This window comes from Coregonus lavaretus (assembly GCF_964263955.1).
Source record: "Coregonus lavaretus genome assembly, chromosome: 5".
Classification (NCBI taxonomy): Eukaryota; Metazoa; Chordata; class Actinopteri; order Salmoniformes; family Salmonidae; genus Coregonus; species Coregonus lavaretus.
In genome coordinates this window covers 46,006,311-46,022,571 of record NC_139992.1, presented here as the reverse complement: position 1 = coordinate 46,022,571, position 16,261 = coordinate 46,006,311, and the positions used below count along the sequence as shown (strand labels likewise).

Sequence of the window (16,261 nt, the reverse complement as noted above, 5' to 3'; positions counted from 1 at the left end):
GCAGTTTCGAATATCAGGTGTAGACGTGACAAACCTGAAGAAGTTTATTATTGATAAACATGTTTTGGTATGATAATCTGATATACAAAAGAGGACCTGTAAAGTAATGTATTTAAAACAGGATTATACATGCAATTTATTGTCTCAATACTTCTAGTATTTAGATTCGAATGAACTCCTACAAAGTTTATTTCGATCTCAACATTTTTTATGAGACTTTGTCTGTCTTTCTGTTGGAGTGCTTTTAGAGAATCTTAAACAGTCTATGAACTCTTCTCATATGATTTACCATATTACCCCTTTGAGTAAATGTTTTCCCACACTCTGAGCACTGGTGAGGTTTCTCCCCAGTGTGAGTATACATGTGCGTTCTCAGGGAGTCTGAGGTAGTGAAAGATTTTGGGCATTGGGTGCAGGTGTAAGGACGCTCGCCTGTGTGAGAGCGCAGATGAACCGTAAGATGGCAAGATGCTTTGAAACCCTTTCCACAATGTTTACAGGTGTGGGGGTTTTCTCCTGTGTGTGTTCGTGTATGGAGCCGCACTTCTCCTGAGCTAAGGAATGCCTTACCACATATGCTACATAAATAATTCTTCTCCCCAGCATGCATTCGCATGTGTCTCACTAGTGTACACTGCTGGGTAAACCTCTTACCACAGATAATACACATGTGACGGCGCTCCCCAGAGTGACTGCGTATGTGCACTTTGAGATCATAAGCACTCCTGTACCTCCGGTCACAGTGTTCACATGCGAATGGCCTTTCTTCTGTGTGAAGTAGCTGGTGTTTTTTCAGTGCCCCAGGAGTAGCATATCGTTTGGGACACTGGCCACAATGATATGGCATCGTGTGAACTCCCATATGTAGCGTCAGCAGTGATGGTTTTTTGAAAACCTTCCCACACTCACATGTATGAGTCCTGTTTTGGGGTGCAGGGGATCCTTTTTTCTTGTCAACCTGTTTGATCACCCTCTTTTTGATCACTCTCCTTTTGATCACCCTTTTTTTGATGACCCTCTTTTTGTTCCCCTTTCTGACCACCTTTTTTTTCTTGTCAACCTGTTTGCTGTCCTTTTCTACTTGGTTTATCTTGATGTCCTTGCAGAGGTTGGCCATTTCACTGTGAGAGAATGGAGAGAGGGTGCAGGTAAGAACCTGGGATGGTTCGTCAGCATTCACCACTACGTTGAGAGAATGATCCAAGTTCAATTCTGTAAGGAGAAAATACAAGAGATAAGATTACATAACCACCATTTATTTATATATACAGTACCAGTCAAAGGTTTGGGCACACCTACTCATTCCAGGGTTTTTCTTTATTTTTGTTACCATTTTCTACATTGTAGAATAATAGTGAAGACATTAAAAATATGAAATAACACAAGAGGCCACTCCAGGACCTTAATGTGCTTCTTCTTGAGCCACTCCTTTGTTGCCTTGGCCGTGTGTTTTGGGTCATTGTCAAGCTGGAATACCCATCCACGACCCATTTTCAATGCCCTGGCTGAGAGAAGGAGGTTCTCACCCAAGATTTGACGGAACATGGCCCCGTCCATCGTCCCTTTAATGCGATGAAGTTGTCCTGTCCCCTTAGCAGAAAAACATGTTTCCACCTCCATGTTTGACGGTGGGGATGGTGTTCTTGGGGTCATAGGCAGCATTCCTCCTCCTCCAAACACGGCGAGTTGAGTTGATGCCAAAGAGCTCGATTTTGGTCTCATCTGACCACAACACTTTCACCCAGTTCTCCTCTGAATCATTCAGATGTTCATTGGCAAACTTCAGACGGCCCTGTATATGTGCTTTCTTGAGCAGGGGGACCTTGCGGGCGCTGCAGGATTTCAGTCCTTCACGGTGTAGTGTTACCAATTGTTTTCTTGGTGACTATGGTCCCAGCTGCCTTGAGATCATTGACAAGATCCTCCCGTGTAGTTCTGGGCTGATTCCTCACCGTTCTCATGATTATTGCAACTCCACGAGGTGAGATCTTGCATGGAGCCCCAGGCCGAGGGAGATTGACAGTTATTTTGTGTTTCTTCCATCTGCGAATAATCGCACCAACTGTTGTCACCTTCTCACCAAGCTGCTTGGCGATGGTCTTGTAGCCCATTCCAGCCTTGTGTAGGTCTACAATCCCTGACATCCTTGGAGAGCTCTTTGGTCTTGGCCATGGTGGAGAGTTTGGAATCTGATTGATTGATTGCTTCTGTGGACAGGTGTCTTTTATACAGGTAACAAGCTGAGATTAGGAGCACTCCATTTAAGAGTGTGCTCCTAATCTCAGCTCGTTACCTGCATAAAAGACACCAGGGAGTCAGAAATCTTTCTGATTGAGAGGGGGTCAAATACTTATTTCCCTCATAAAAATGCAAATCAATTTATAACATTTTTGACATGCGTTTTTCTGGAAGTTTTTGTTGTTATTCTGTCTCTCACTGTTCAAATAAACCTACGATTAAAATTATAGACTGATAATTTCTTTGTCAGTGGGCAAACTTACAAAATCAGCAGGGGATCAAATACTTTTTTCCCCTCACTGTAGTAACCAAAAAAAGTGTTAAACAAATCGAAACATATTTTATTTTTGAGATTCTTCAAAGTAGCTACCCTTTGCCTCGATGACAGCTTTGCACACTCTTGGCATTCTGTCAACCAGCTTCATGAGGTAGCCACCTGGAATGCATTTCAATTAACAGGTGTGCCTTGTTAAAAGTTATCTTGTGGAATTTATTTCCTTCTTAATGCGATTGAGCCAAACATTTGTGTTGTGACAAGGTAGGGTGTTATACAGAAGATAACCCTATTTGGTAAAAGACCAAGTCCATGTCCATATTATGGCAAGAACAGCTCAAATAAGCAAAGAGAAACGACAGTCCATCATTACTTTAAGACATGAAGGTCAGTCGATACGGAACATTTCAAGAACTTTGAAAGATTCTTCAAGTGCAGTAGCAAAAACCATCTAGCGCTACGATGAAACTGGCTCTCATGAGGACCGCCACAGGAAAGGAAGATCTAGAGTTACCTCTGCTGCAGAGGGTAAGTTCATTAGAGTTACCAGCCTCAGAAATTGCAGCCCAAATAAATGCTTCACAGAGTTCAAGTAACAGACACATCTCAACATCAACTGTTCAGAGGAGACTGTGTGAATCAGGCCTTCATGGTCGAATTGCTGCAAAGAAACCACTACTAAAGGACACCAATAAGAAGAGATTTGCTTGGGTCAAGAAACACGAGCAATGGACATTAGACAGGTGGAAATCTGTCCTTTGGTCTGATGAGTCCAAATTTGAGATTTTTGGTTCCAACCGTCGTGTCTTTGTGAGACGCAGAGTAGGTGAACGGATAATCTCTGCATGTGTGGTTCCCACCGTGAAGCACGGAGGAGGAGGTGTGATGGTGTTGGGGTGCTTTGCTGGTGACACTGTCTGTGGCTTATTTAGAATTCAAGGCACACTTAACCAGCATGGCTACCGCAGCGATACGCCATCCCATCTGGTTTGCGCTTGGTGGGACTATCATTTGTTTTTCAACAGGACAATGACCCAACATACCTCCAGGCTGTGTAAGAGCCATTTGACTAAGAAGGAGAGTAATGGAGTGCTGCATCAGATGACCTGGCCTCCACAATCCCCCGACCTCAACCCAATTGAGATGGTTTGGGATGAGTTGGACCGCAGAGTGAAGGAAAAGCAGCCAACAAGTGCTCAGCATATGTAGGAACTCCTTCAAGACTGTTGGAAAAGCATTCCAGGTGAAGCTGGTTGAGAGAATGCCAAGAGTGTGCAAAGCTGTCATCAAGGCAAAGGGTGGCTACTTTGAAGAATCTAAAATATATTTTGATTTGTTGAACACTTTTTTGGTTACTACATGATTCCATATGTGTTATTTCATAGTTTTGATGTCTTCACTATTATTCTACAATGTAGAAAATAGTAAAAACAAAGAAAAACCCTGGAGTGAGTAGGTGTCCAAACGTTTGACTGGTAATATATATATATATATATATATATATATATATATATATATATATATTTTTTTACACAGATAACTGCCGAACCAAAGGTGAACACCATTATAAAATGTCTTAAAAGGGCGTTGATTCTACAAGTGTCTGGAACTCTATTGGAGGGATGCGACACCATTCTTCCACAAGAAATTCCATCATTTTGTGCTTTGTTGATGGTGGTGGAAAATGATGTCTCAGGCACCTCCCCATAATCTCCCATAAGTGTTCAATTGGGTTGAGATCTGTGACGAACGGCCATGGCACATACAGTGGGGAAAAAAAGTATTTAGTCAGCCACCAATTGTGCAAGTTCTCCCACTTAAAAAGATGAGAGAGGCCTGTAATTTTCATCATAGGTACACGTCAACTATGACAGACAAAATGAGAAATAAAATTCCAGAAAATCACATAGTAGGATTTTTAATGAATTTATTTGCAAATTATGGTGGAAAATAAGTATTTGGTCAATAACAAAAGTTTCTCAATACTTTGTTATATACCCTTTGTTGGCAATGACACATGTCAAACGTTTTCTGTAAGTCTTCACAAGGTTTTCACACACTGTTGCTGGTATTTTGGCCCATTTCTCCATGCAGATCTCCTCTAGAGCAGTGATGTTTTGGGGCTGTCGCTGGGCAACACGGACTTTCAACTCCCTCCAAAGATTTTCTATGGGGTTGAGATCTGGAGATTGGCTAGGCCACTCCAGGACCTTGAAATGCTTCTTACGAAGCCACTCCTTCGTTGCCCGGGCGGTGTGTTTGGGATCATTGTCATGCTGAAAGTCCCAGCCACGTTTCATCTTCAATGCCCTTGCTGATGGAAGGAGGTTTTCACTCCAAATCTCACGATACATGGCCCCATTCATTCTTTCCTTTACACTGATCAGTCATCCTGGTCCCTTTGCAGAAAAACAGCCCCAAAGCATGATGTTTCCACCCCCATGCTTCACAGTAGGTATGGTGCAACTCAGCATTCTTTGTCCTCCAAACACGACGAGTTGAGTTTTTACCTAAAAGTTCTATTTTGGTTTCATCTGACCATATGAGATTCTCCCAATCCTCTTCTGGATCATCCAAATGCACTCTAGCAAACTTCAGACGGGCCTGGACATGTACTGGCTTAAGCAGGGGGACACGTCTTGCACTGCAGGATTTGAGTCCCTGGCGGCGTAGTGTGTTACTGATGGTAGGCTTTGTTACTTTGGTCCCAGCTCTCTGCAGGTCATTCACTAGGTCCCCCCGTGTGGTTCTGGGATTTTTGCTCACCATTCTTGTGATCATTTTGACCCCACGGGGTGAGAACTTGCGTGGAGCCCCAGATCGAGGGAGATTATCAGTGGTCTTGTATGTCTTCCATTTCCTAATAATTGCTCCCACAGTTGATTTCTTCAAACCAAGCTGCTTACCTATTGCAGATTCAGTCTTCCCAGCCTGGTGCAGGTCTACAATTTTGTTTCTGGTGTCCTTTGACAGCTCTTTGGTCTTGGCCATAGTGGAGTTTGGAGTGTGACTGTTTGAGGTTGTGGACAGGTGTCTTTTATACTGATAACAAGTTCAAACAGGTGCCATTAATACAGGTAACGAGTGGAGGACAGAGGAGCCTCTTAAAGAAGAAGTTACAGGTCTGTGAGAGCCAGAAATCTTGCTTGTTTGTAGGTGACCAAATACTTATTTTCCACCATCATTTGCAAATAAATTCATTAAAAATCCTACAATGTGATTTTCTGGATTTTTTTTCCTCAATTTGTCTGTCATAGTTGACGTGTACCTATGATGAAAATTACAGGCCTCTCTCATCTTTTTAAGTGGGAGAACTTGCACAATTGGTGGCTGACTAAATACTTTTTTTCCCCAATGTAGTTAACATCGTTTTCATGCTCAAACCATTCAGTTACCACTCTTGCACTGTGGATGGGGGCATTGCCATCCTATGGGGGCACAGCCATGGTAGGCAAAATAATGGCCTGCCCAGCATTTTTATACATTACCCTAAGCATGATGGGACGTTAATTGTTTAATTAACTCAAGAACCACACCTGTGTGGAAGCACCTGCTTTCAATATACTGTGTATCCCTCATTTACTCAAGTGTTTCCATTATTTTGGCAGTTACCTGCACATTGTAATTCATATACTTTATTAGTGATAAACAATGGATGAGTGTTTGACCTTTTTTATTTTCCTTACCATCACAGGGTCCTGGAGTAACCAACGCTGAGGTCTCTGTAGGTGATAGACCCTCCTGTTGCTCTGATGTTGACAGTCCTAGATCCTCCAAATATCTATCAGTGTCATCATCCAGGATTTCATTGTTGTCTTCATATTCCCAGACCTCTACCCCATTATCTATGCATTCATCTTCATCTGAGCATGGCTTCACATTGTCAGAGTTGTCCGGCTCATTGTTAATAACAACTCTGACTATTGGAGGGAGGGACAGTGTGGACAGGATGGTATCTGCAGTGTATTTAGAGACATGACCTGGGTATGAGAGAACATCAGTTAAACTCACCTACATTGGCAAGTAAAAAATACAAGAGGTGTCCAATTGGACTATTTACTTCATAGCCATCATCTGGATGAAGACTTACTATTGTTCAGGTTTCCATGACGCTGATGGTGCTGCATCACTGTCTTCAGTTGTTCAGGGTCAAAGACAGTCTGTCTACATTCCTCCAGGACAGAGGGGGCAGCACCGAGCCATGCTGTTGTCTAAGAGGAGCAGGGCCGGGGGAATACAGGATAATAAAGAGTTCAAATACGTTGTATCAGCCACTTGAGGTTTTAGACAAGTTTTGAAATGACCAAAAACACCATTCAATTCATCTGTAGAGCCACATGACGCCATGTTCCGTCAATCTTTTAGAACAGACGTTTTCCTCAGTACCTGTGCAAGGTCTGGTACAGGCAGCAGCTCCTCCAGTCTGGAGAGGAACTCCCACACCAGTGTCTGCAGCGCTGTGTCATACCGAGGGCCATAGTGGACTGGGAACACCTCCTGTGAAGTAGACTATTTAGCATGAAATGGGTCTAGTGCCAAATGTCTCCTTTAAAAGATGCACTCCAGCTATTTTGGAGTAGGCCATTCAAGGAGTTGAGTTGGTCTGATGTGATGTCATCAGCCTCCTCCCTTGCTTGTGGGAACAATGGAGGAGCAGTTGAACATCATCTAAGTATTTGACGTTCAACTGGTAGCCTATTTCAGAAATATACTCAAGTAATAGGATCATAAAGAAGTCTAGAGAGAAAGTTCCTTACCTTGAAGAAATGCTCCCTCTCAGAAGGGTCTTCCAGCAGGGTTTGAACCAGCACCACAAAGTTAGAATCTGAAGCCTCCAATTCATCACCATGACTCTGTCATTAGGCACAAGAAAACAACACATCTGACAAAGGTACAGGAGTGCATCTCTCAGAAATAAAGTTATTCCAGTGTCTCATTCATAAAGTGTTACCAATTTAACCTACCTCTTTGTGTAAGGATTTTTCTGTCAAAGTGTGGATTATGTCCAGGTGGGCCTGGATGGTCAGGAAGTCAGCTGTGCCCTCACTGCGACACAACTCTAAAACCAGCTGGAAAAGAGGTGGATATGTGAAAAGCAGGACTAGGGTCAGGCTGTAATACACCATTCATTGGTACATCCAGCCTGAAACGAATGCCTGCAAAATCGTGTAAGTGTTCCTTACAAGGCAGAATTTTGAATAAAATTAAATGTAAACTTACTCTACCGGTTGTCTGTACTTTTTGTCCATAAGACAAAATGCTTTAAATTTGAGATAAACTATCCAGAGGAAAGTATTGTCTAGGGCATACCAAGATAAAGTTACATATATATTGGATTTGTTTCCCACTCCAAGCTAGCCATGACAATGAAAATGTTATATTCTGAATCAGGAGGATGGAGAATTTTTGGGGGTGGAATTGTAGGGGAACAATATATTGATAGATATTCACACAAAAAAAAGGTGTGGATTGTTCTCCATCCTCCCCTGATTCAGAATATACCTTTTTCCATTGTCATGGAACGCTTGGTTCAATAGCTATTGACGAGAGAAAAAACGAATATCCAATATAAAACACATTTTACCTAGGTGCCGAACCATATCTCTAAAAAGTTGAGTAAACAATACTTTCCTGTGGATATTTTGTCTCAAATTTCAAACAGCTGAAGGACAAAACGCACAGACAACCGGTAGAGTAAGTTTAAATGTAATTTTATTAAACATTCTGGCTTGTAATTAACATTTACACGATTTTGCAGGCATTAGTTTCAGGTTGTATGTACCAATGAATTGTGTATTACAGCCTGATTAATCAGACCAGGGCCTGGGCATACGTACAGTAATTGCAGCTAGTAGCTGCCCATAGTTCGTTTCATCATAAGACTTCCCATCCCAACCCTCAACTTTTCCACCTTTCTCACCCTTGCTCTAAGTCCCAGGATGAGTTGGGTCCTCTGCCTGGAGCTCAGCAACTCTGGAACCATCTCTGTCACCAAAGTCACAAACTCCTCCAGCTTCCCATACTGCATCACATTACGCTGTTGAACCACTTGCCACATGAAAGCGGACATCAGGCGTAGAGGTGGAACCAGGAGACGCAAGGAGAACAGAGGGAGACCTGTCACCGAAGAGAAGAGCAATTAACAGATAAAAAGTTGTGGTAAAAGTACCCAATTGTCATACTTTAGTAAAAGTAAAGATACCTTAATAGAAAATGACTGAAGTAAAAGTGAAAGTCACCCAGTAAAACACTACTTGAGTAAAAGTCTAAAAGTATTTGGTTTGAAATATACTTAAGTATCAAAAGTAAAAGTATGAATCATTTCAAATTCCTTATATTTAGCAAACCAGATGGCACAACTGTTTATTTTATTTTTATTTACGGATAGCCAGGGGCACACGCCAACACTCAGGCATCATTCAGGAACAAAGCATGTGTTTAGTGAGTTGCCAGATCAGAGGCAGTAGAGATGACCAGGGATGTTCTCTTGATAAGTGCGTGAATTGGACCATTTCTGTCCTGCTAAGCAATCAAAATGTAACGAGTACTTTTGGGTGTCAGGAAAAATGTATGGAGTAAAAAGTACATCATTCTCTTTAGGAATATAGTGAAGTAAAAGTAAAAGTTGTCAAAAATATAAATTGTAAAGTACAGATACCCAAAAAAACGACTTAAGTAGTACATTAAAGTATTTTTACTAAGTATATAAACAAATCAATTCCAGAACTCAGCTAGTTAATAATATTACAAGGTATGTGTAGGCTATAGGACATATTTGAATGGTCCATGTAAAAACAAAACAAAAATGCAATGAGTTATGACTTAATTTAACACAAACTAACCTTGTTCCGATGCTGGATCAATAATGTTATCCATAGCTAGTTTGCAAAGAAAAGAAAAAAAGCCACTGAAACAAGCTACTGTTAACTAGGTAATAAGTTTGACGCTAACGTTAGATAGTGTCCATGCCTAGAATATATACTAAGCGCTTACAACGTAGCTAAAAGGTTGATATCTGTATGCAAGCTAGACAATAATGTACTAGTTAGCTAGCAAACTAAACCCGTTTTCTATAGATAGCCAACATTTGCACATCCCATTACTTTAACTAACAACAAACAAATAATTGACCTTGACCAAGTACTACCGGGTGATGTTTTAGTCCTTCACAATAAAGGTCCTCATTTCAAAAGAGAACGAGGCATACCACAAATATTATTCTCTTTGAATTTAGTTATTACAATATATAATTTAGTTTAATTGAGGGTTTATAATATTGCCAACTAAAATCACAACAAGAAATGTCACTTTACAGACATAAGGAATGTAAGAGGCAGCAATAGTTCCCTAATTCTGTGGTTTGTGACCCAGTGGTTGTGACTGAATGGAGGACAGCTACAACCGAAGGTGACTTTTTATAGCAGATTAGGAGTATTTTCGCTAACCCTAACCCTTTTTCTAACCTTAGCCTAATTCTCCTAACCTGCTGTGAAAGTTCTCCTAACCTACTACGAAAAAGTTCCTGTATACCTCCTAGTCAAAACCCTAACTGAGAGACAGCTCCACTTCCGTAATTAAAATGTATTATAACGATTTAAATATTATTAATGGTTTATATGTTTATGTTTCAAATGTAAACAAAAGCGCCGTTACTGTCCTCCTGCTATCTTACCAAGAAAGTTAGAAGTTAGAACGCTCATCATTGTGCAAAAGGCTTGTCCAGCCTACTTGCCTTGTCAGACGGAGATCAAAGTCATCTGCAGTTTTCTGGGGACCTGCCTCTTAACCATCAACATTAATTAATAGGGATGATGCTAGAGCTCGCCAGCTTGTAGTCCTAAATGCCGAAAATGAGTTACCTCTCATACGTTCAGCCATTCCCATGGGGAAAATGAATGGGGAAAGAATAGGGTTTTGGGATCAATGCCGAAAATAAAGTCAGAGGTTACACAGGCTTAGGAGATCTTCTACGTTTTGTTCTTTGAGATAATATCAGTCATTTAACATGACCTTTATGAATTATGAAGCCTTTATGTGCTTTGTGCTTTTTTTGATTACATAAATGCTTCAAAATTCACAAAAAGTGACGTTAGCTGATGAAGATGATCTTATAGAACAAAACGTATAGGATCTCCCAAGCCTGTGTTTACCACAGACCTAATTTTCGGCATTTATCCAAAAACTCCACTCATTTCCCCATAGGCTTTGTCCAACGAACCATGGCGGAGTTAGTGCCTACAAAAAGGCACCATTACTATTGCTCTCTATGTCGGACGGAGCTGTCGTGTATGAGAATTACATGATCTACTTAGTTTTTCCCACAAACATCTGCGAGAAATGACTTTGCCACGTCTATGGCATCATTATAATAACCTGATGTTATAATATGAAATGCTTAATTAATACATTTAGACCAGTGTTGAAAGTTTGTCCTTTCTTGTGTTTGTTTCTGTTGTAGCTGATTTCAACTCAAAATATGAAAAGGCGATTTTGAACTTTTGGACTGCAATAACTTATTTTGTTGTCCTGCAGCACTAATAGTATGGCACAGCTGACTAATTCATTTATTGATATTACCTGATGTAAAGAAATGAGGAACTGACAGGTTTAGATTAAGCTACGATCTTGTCTGTCCACACATGATTTTGTATCTCGAACAATCCTACTGTACTATGCCACTTGAGGATTGGCAGATTTGTTGAGTCATTGTGTATCTCAATAACCCAATACAAGAAAAGAAGACAAGGATTTGAACCCTGGACATCAAATAAAATTGTATTTATTTGCTGAATATAACTGGTGTAGACTTTACCATGAAATGCTTGCTTACTAGCCCTTCCCAACAATGCAGAGTAAAAAAAAATCTGAGGCTGACCTGGCCTCCACAATCCCCGACCTCAACCCAATTGAGATGGTTTGGGATGAGTCGGACGGCAGAGTGAAGGAAAAGCAGCCAACAAGTGCTCAGCATATGTGGGAACTCCTTCAATACTGTTGGAAAAGCATTCCAGGTGAAGCTGGTTGAGAGAATGCCAAGAGTGTGCAAAGCTGTCATCAAGGCAAAGGGTGCTATTTGAAGAATCTCAAATTTAAAATATATATTTTTAACACTTTTTTGGTTACTACATGATTCCATATGTGTTATTTCATAGTTTGGATGTCTTCACTATTATTCTTCAATGTAAAAAATAGTACAAATAAAGAATAACCCTTGAATGAGTAGGTGTGTCCAAACTTTTGACTAGTAGTGTATACATGAAGGCAGGGTAAAGTGACTAGGCATCAGGATAGATAATAATAAGAGTAAAATAAAGAACAGAGTAGCAGCAGTAGCAAATGATGAGTGTAAATGTTTGTGTGAGTGTGAGAGTGTGCATGTGTGTAATGTGTATGAATGTGTGTTTGTGTTGTATCGGTCTGCGTGTGTGTGTTATGTGTGTGTGTGTGTGTGTGCATATGTAGAATATGTGAATGTGAGTGGGTTTTGTGTGGGAGTGTGTATATGGTTTGTTTATATAGTCTAGTGAGTGTGCGTAGGGTCAGTGCAAGATAGAGTTAGTGCAGATAGTTTGGGTACCCTTAATGGACTATTTAGCAGTCTGGCTAATTAGCAATCTTATGGCTTGGGGGTAGAAGCTGTCTCGGAGCCTGTTGGTCCGAAAGCAGATGCTCCGGTACCGTTTGTCGGATGGTAGCAGAGTGAACAGTCTATGGCTTGGGTGGCCTGGAGTCTTTGGCAATTTTCCGGCCTTCCTCTGGCACCGCCTGATATAGAGGTTCTGGATGGCAGGGAGTTCGGCCCCAGTGATGTACTGGGTTGTCTGGACCCCCCTCTGTAGTGCTTTGCGGTCAAGAGCGGTGCATTTGCCATTTTCTTTAATAAAAGGTAGGCCTATGGCAATCCGTCTCATACCCCCTCAGTTCGAGTCTTGGTTTTAACTTAACAGCCCTTCACTGACACAGAGGTAGGCTATTTAAAGAATGCATGGCGGGTGGAGGAATTGACCGACAAATCTATGGATATAGCAGCCTATAGCCTAATTTCGTCTGTCAAACAGGTAGGCCTACGTCTTATTTCTCAAATAGGAGGAAATAGGCATCAACACAAAGCCCTCTTGTTGTTAGTAAAGACTAATTAAAATGAAGACGTTGAAATGAATTTTACCTACTCGAATTTGCCTACTTTCAGCACCATTAGCTGTCTGACTGATTGTGCCGTGGCTGCTGCTTCAAGTTTCAGCACAATGTAAGTTACTTGAATCTGGCTTATTGTGAGGTCAATAATTCTGATAAATAGCTTACATCATGGGCAAGAAACATATTGTTTTTAATAAAATAAATTATAGTAGTAACAAGCTATCAAAGTTGACCTCCGGTCCTCCTTCTCATCTTCACGCTCTCCTTCTCAAACTAAACAGAACATTGGTTATAGGCTAGTCCACGTGCAAGATTTCTTGGAGTAGGCCTGTTCAGAAATTATTTCGAAAGAAGCCTTTGACGCTCCTCCTGAACAGCCACTAGACTCCCGAGTGGTGCAGTGGTCTAAGGCACTTCATCGCAGTGCTAGCTGTGCCACTAGAGATTCTGGTTCGAGTCCAGGCTCTGTCGCAGCCGGCCGCGACCGGGAGACCCATGGGCGGCGCACAATTGGTCCAAGGTAGGGGAGGGTTTGGCCGGCAGGGATGTGGGTTCGTTTCCCACGGGGGGCCAGTATAAAAATAATAAAATAAAATAAAAACATGTCTGTATTCACTAACTGTAAGTCGCTCTGGATAAGAGCGTCTGCTAAATGACTAAAATGTAAAATGTAGGCCTACACACAACACAGCCATTGGGTTAGGCAGCAAATAAAAACATTTTTGATCAGCGAGAGCAGGCCGGGGCTCAGGTTTGGAATATCCATTGCAGTGTATAATTACATTTTAGTCATTTAGCAGACGCTCTTATCCAGAGTGACTTACAGTTAGTGAGTGCATACATTATTTTTTATTTTTCATACTGGCCCCCCGTGGGAAGCGAACCCACAACCCTGGCATTACAAACACCATGCTCTACCAACTGAGCTACATCCTTGCCAGCCATTCCCTCCCCTACCCTGGACGATGCTGGGCCAATTGTGCACTGCCCCATGGGTCTCCCAGTCTAGTGGCACAGCTAGCACTGCGATGCAGTGCCTTAGACCACTGCGCCACTCGGGAGGACGAGTAGACCTACCCATGCAGTTCCCAAGTAATATCGAGTGCATTGTATAACAAATATGTATATACAAATATTTACTCTAAAACTGGAGCACATCTATCAACTTCAGATTTATAAAATATTTGTGGCTTTTATTTTTAGCACTCTGCCACCCTCTAGTCTATAATTATTATTTGCATTACAGAGATATCACACCACACTGTTACATTCAGATAGAAATCTGCTATGTAGAACAAACATGCCCTTTGACATGTAGAATAAGCAACCATGTCTTAAATATTCATAGCATTAGACCACTGCGCCACTCGGGAGGCTAATGCAGCCTAGTTTTACTTACACCATCCCAGCAGCTATCTTAGAAATCAGTGGCGATTCTAGCATGTAAATGTTGGTGGGGCAAAAAAAAATCTAATATGCATGCCAGCAAAGCCACAACACTAAACAATACATTCATTGCACTATAACGGTGACAAACGGTGCCCACAAACTGTTAGGGCCTACATAAAGCTGTCCCAACAGCAGAGTCCCAACAGCAGTCCCAACACCTTACCACTGCTACACCTGGCTATCAGCGGAGCAGTTCATGCAGTCTCATTTATTGCCTTTTATTTTAAGCATAGCTGATATGGCTGACTTGCTTAAACAAATGTAGTTTGTACTGACAATTGAGATGTACAAACTATGGCATAAGGGAACGACGAGCAGATAAGAGGCAATCCGTAATTTCGATTAAGACATTAATGAGCGAGCTAGAACGGACGTAGTCAATATAACTATTTGTTCAGCACTTTTGAAATATACAGCAACAGAATTCAGAACATGGGCCGTTCTTACAGTATTCTCCCTGTACACCAAGTCAGAACCGTAGGATAAATAAAGGGGGCATATAAGCAGACAATGAAAGCTCTTACAATATTCGATGATTACATTTCTCTAAAACAGGCTATAGGCTACATGTGCACCATCAAGTCAGAACAGTAGGCTAAGTTATGAGGGAGGAAAGGGACCAAATTATTAGGGTGAGGCTACAGTATACATATCACCCTGGCATATTACATCATTTATGCAGCAGCATACAATACATTTTTGGACTAATCTTGTTGTGCTGTGCTCACTTGAACAGGAAGGTGGCGCAGCGGTCCTTCTTGTGGGCTCTAGAAAGAGGCCCGACTTGGAATTTTCCGTATTTTCCCAGGCGGAGCTAGTTTTATCCGAGTTCCCAATTGTCTTGAACTCACTGAAGTCTGAGATTTCCCAGTTCCGAGTTTCCAGTTGTTTTGAACGCGGCAGAAGTCATGCTGGATTGACAGCATGGCCAATTTATTCAAACTTTTCTGGCCAATGGTGTTACACCCTTTTTCTTGATATCCAATTGGTAGTTACGATCTTGTCTCATCGTTGCAACTCCCCTACGGACTCTGCAAAGGTTGAGAGCCAAGCCGCACTGCTTCTTGACACACTGCTTGCTTAACCCGGAAGCCAGCCGCACCAATGTGTCGGAGGAAACACTGTCGAACTGACGACCGAAGTCAGCCTACAGGCACCCAGCCCGCCACAAGGAGTCGTTAGAGCACGATGAGACAAGGACATCCCGGCCGGCCAAACCCTCTCCTAACCCGGACGACGCTGGGCCAATTGTGCGCCGCCTCATGGGTCTCCCGGTCACAGCCGTGTGTGACACAGCCTGTGATCGAACCCGGGGCTGCAGTGGCGCCTTAGCACTCATTGTTGAATTTGTGATTTCCAACTTGTTGTGTAATGTTTATGGCCGATGAGCACTGATACATTTTATCTATAATTTCTCTTCATATGACATGGATTGAAAAGGATTTGCCAGTAGATCGCCGACTTGATGCATGATGATGACTGCTTGTCTAGCTTGCTAGCTAAGATTTTGAAAGTATGATGTTGACATGATCAGTCCAATCAATGCTACGGTAGATATAACGTGATTTAACGTCATTTTATCTGTGGCCAATGACCTTGAGCCTTCTTGGATAGGCACTTATAATGTAAGTCTATGGCAGCACCCAAGGGGCTTGAATTTTCGAGCTCTAGCCCTACATTTTGCAGCGAGGTAGTGTCCCCATGAGTGACAGAACACTGAGCCAATCACAGCGCAACTAGAGAATATTATCAACCCCTATGCTCCATATTTTGCGCTGGCTGGCCCACCACCACAGAAAGTACTAAGCTAGGCTGAAACACCTACATTTTGGAGCTTCCTTACTCAAGAAAGCAAAAAAGAGACCATGTTTGTATGCGGCTTTATTAACTCAAGGATTATAGTATAAAAAATAAAAAAAATGTTTTAACATTATTTGCAAACTGATATGTGACACGTATTAATGCCAAAATAATATTCAAAACTGGCACACACAAAAAACTGGTGGGGCTCACCTGCCCTGAATGACGCGTCGCCACTCTTAGAAATATAACTTTGCTCTGTGCTTCTCTGAACATGCACTTCGTAGACTATAGGCTAGGGATAATTTGATTGAGACCACACAAAATAGTTTATAGGCGCACTTGAAATTGCGCGCACAATGG

At 41.8% G+C, this 16,261-nt stretch overlaps 1 protein-coding gene across 2 annotated transcripts; it reads right to left on the bottom strand.

The window, feature by feature from the left end:
- On the bottom strand, nucleotides 1–9,641 carry LOC311129848 (TERF1-interacting nuclear factor 2-like). Of its 2 annotated transcripts, none has more exons than XM_084162345.1 (8): nucleotides 9,355–9,641; nucleotides 8,433–8,629; nucleotides 7,477–7,581; nucleotides 7,270–7,365; nucleotides 6,899–7,009; nucleotides 6,603–6,723; nucleotides 6,199–6,492; nucleotides 1–1,212 (listed from the first exon to the last, which is right to left on the bottom strand). In XM_084162345.1, the coding sequence occupies exons 1-8, from the start codon at nucleotides 9,386–9,388 to the stop codon at nucleotides 245–247; spliced, it is 1,926 nt and encodes a 641-aa protein (XP_084018471.1). In that variant the 5' UTR covers nucleotides 9,389–9,641; the 3' UTR covers nucleotides 1–244. The 2 variants fall into 2 exon arrangements, with proteins under 2 accessions (XP_084018471.1, XP_084018472.1); XM_084162346.1 differs by having other exon boundaries at nucleotides 996–1,121; nucleotides 9,355–9,629.
- Between the last annotated feature and the right edge of the window lie 6,620 nt (nucleotides 9,642–16,261).

What these genes read in the sequence shown, in the direction of transcription:
- LOC311129848 (XM_084162345.1), bottom strand. Translation starts at nt 9,388, where the DNA reads ATGGATAACATTATTGATCCAGCATCGGAACAAG. An exon ending in TCCTGGGACTTAGAGCAAGG is followed by an intron (nt 7,582 to 8,432) that starts GTGAGAAAGGTG and finishes CCTCTTTTCCAG; the next exon opens with CTGGTTTTAGAGTTGTGTCG. An exon ending in TCATGGAAACCTGAACAATA is followed by an intron (nt 6,493 to 6,602) that starts GTAAGTCTTCAT and finishes TCTCATACCCAG; the next exon opens with GTCATGTCTCTAAATACACT.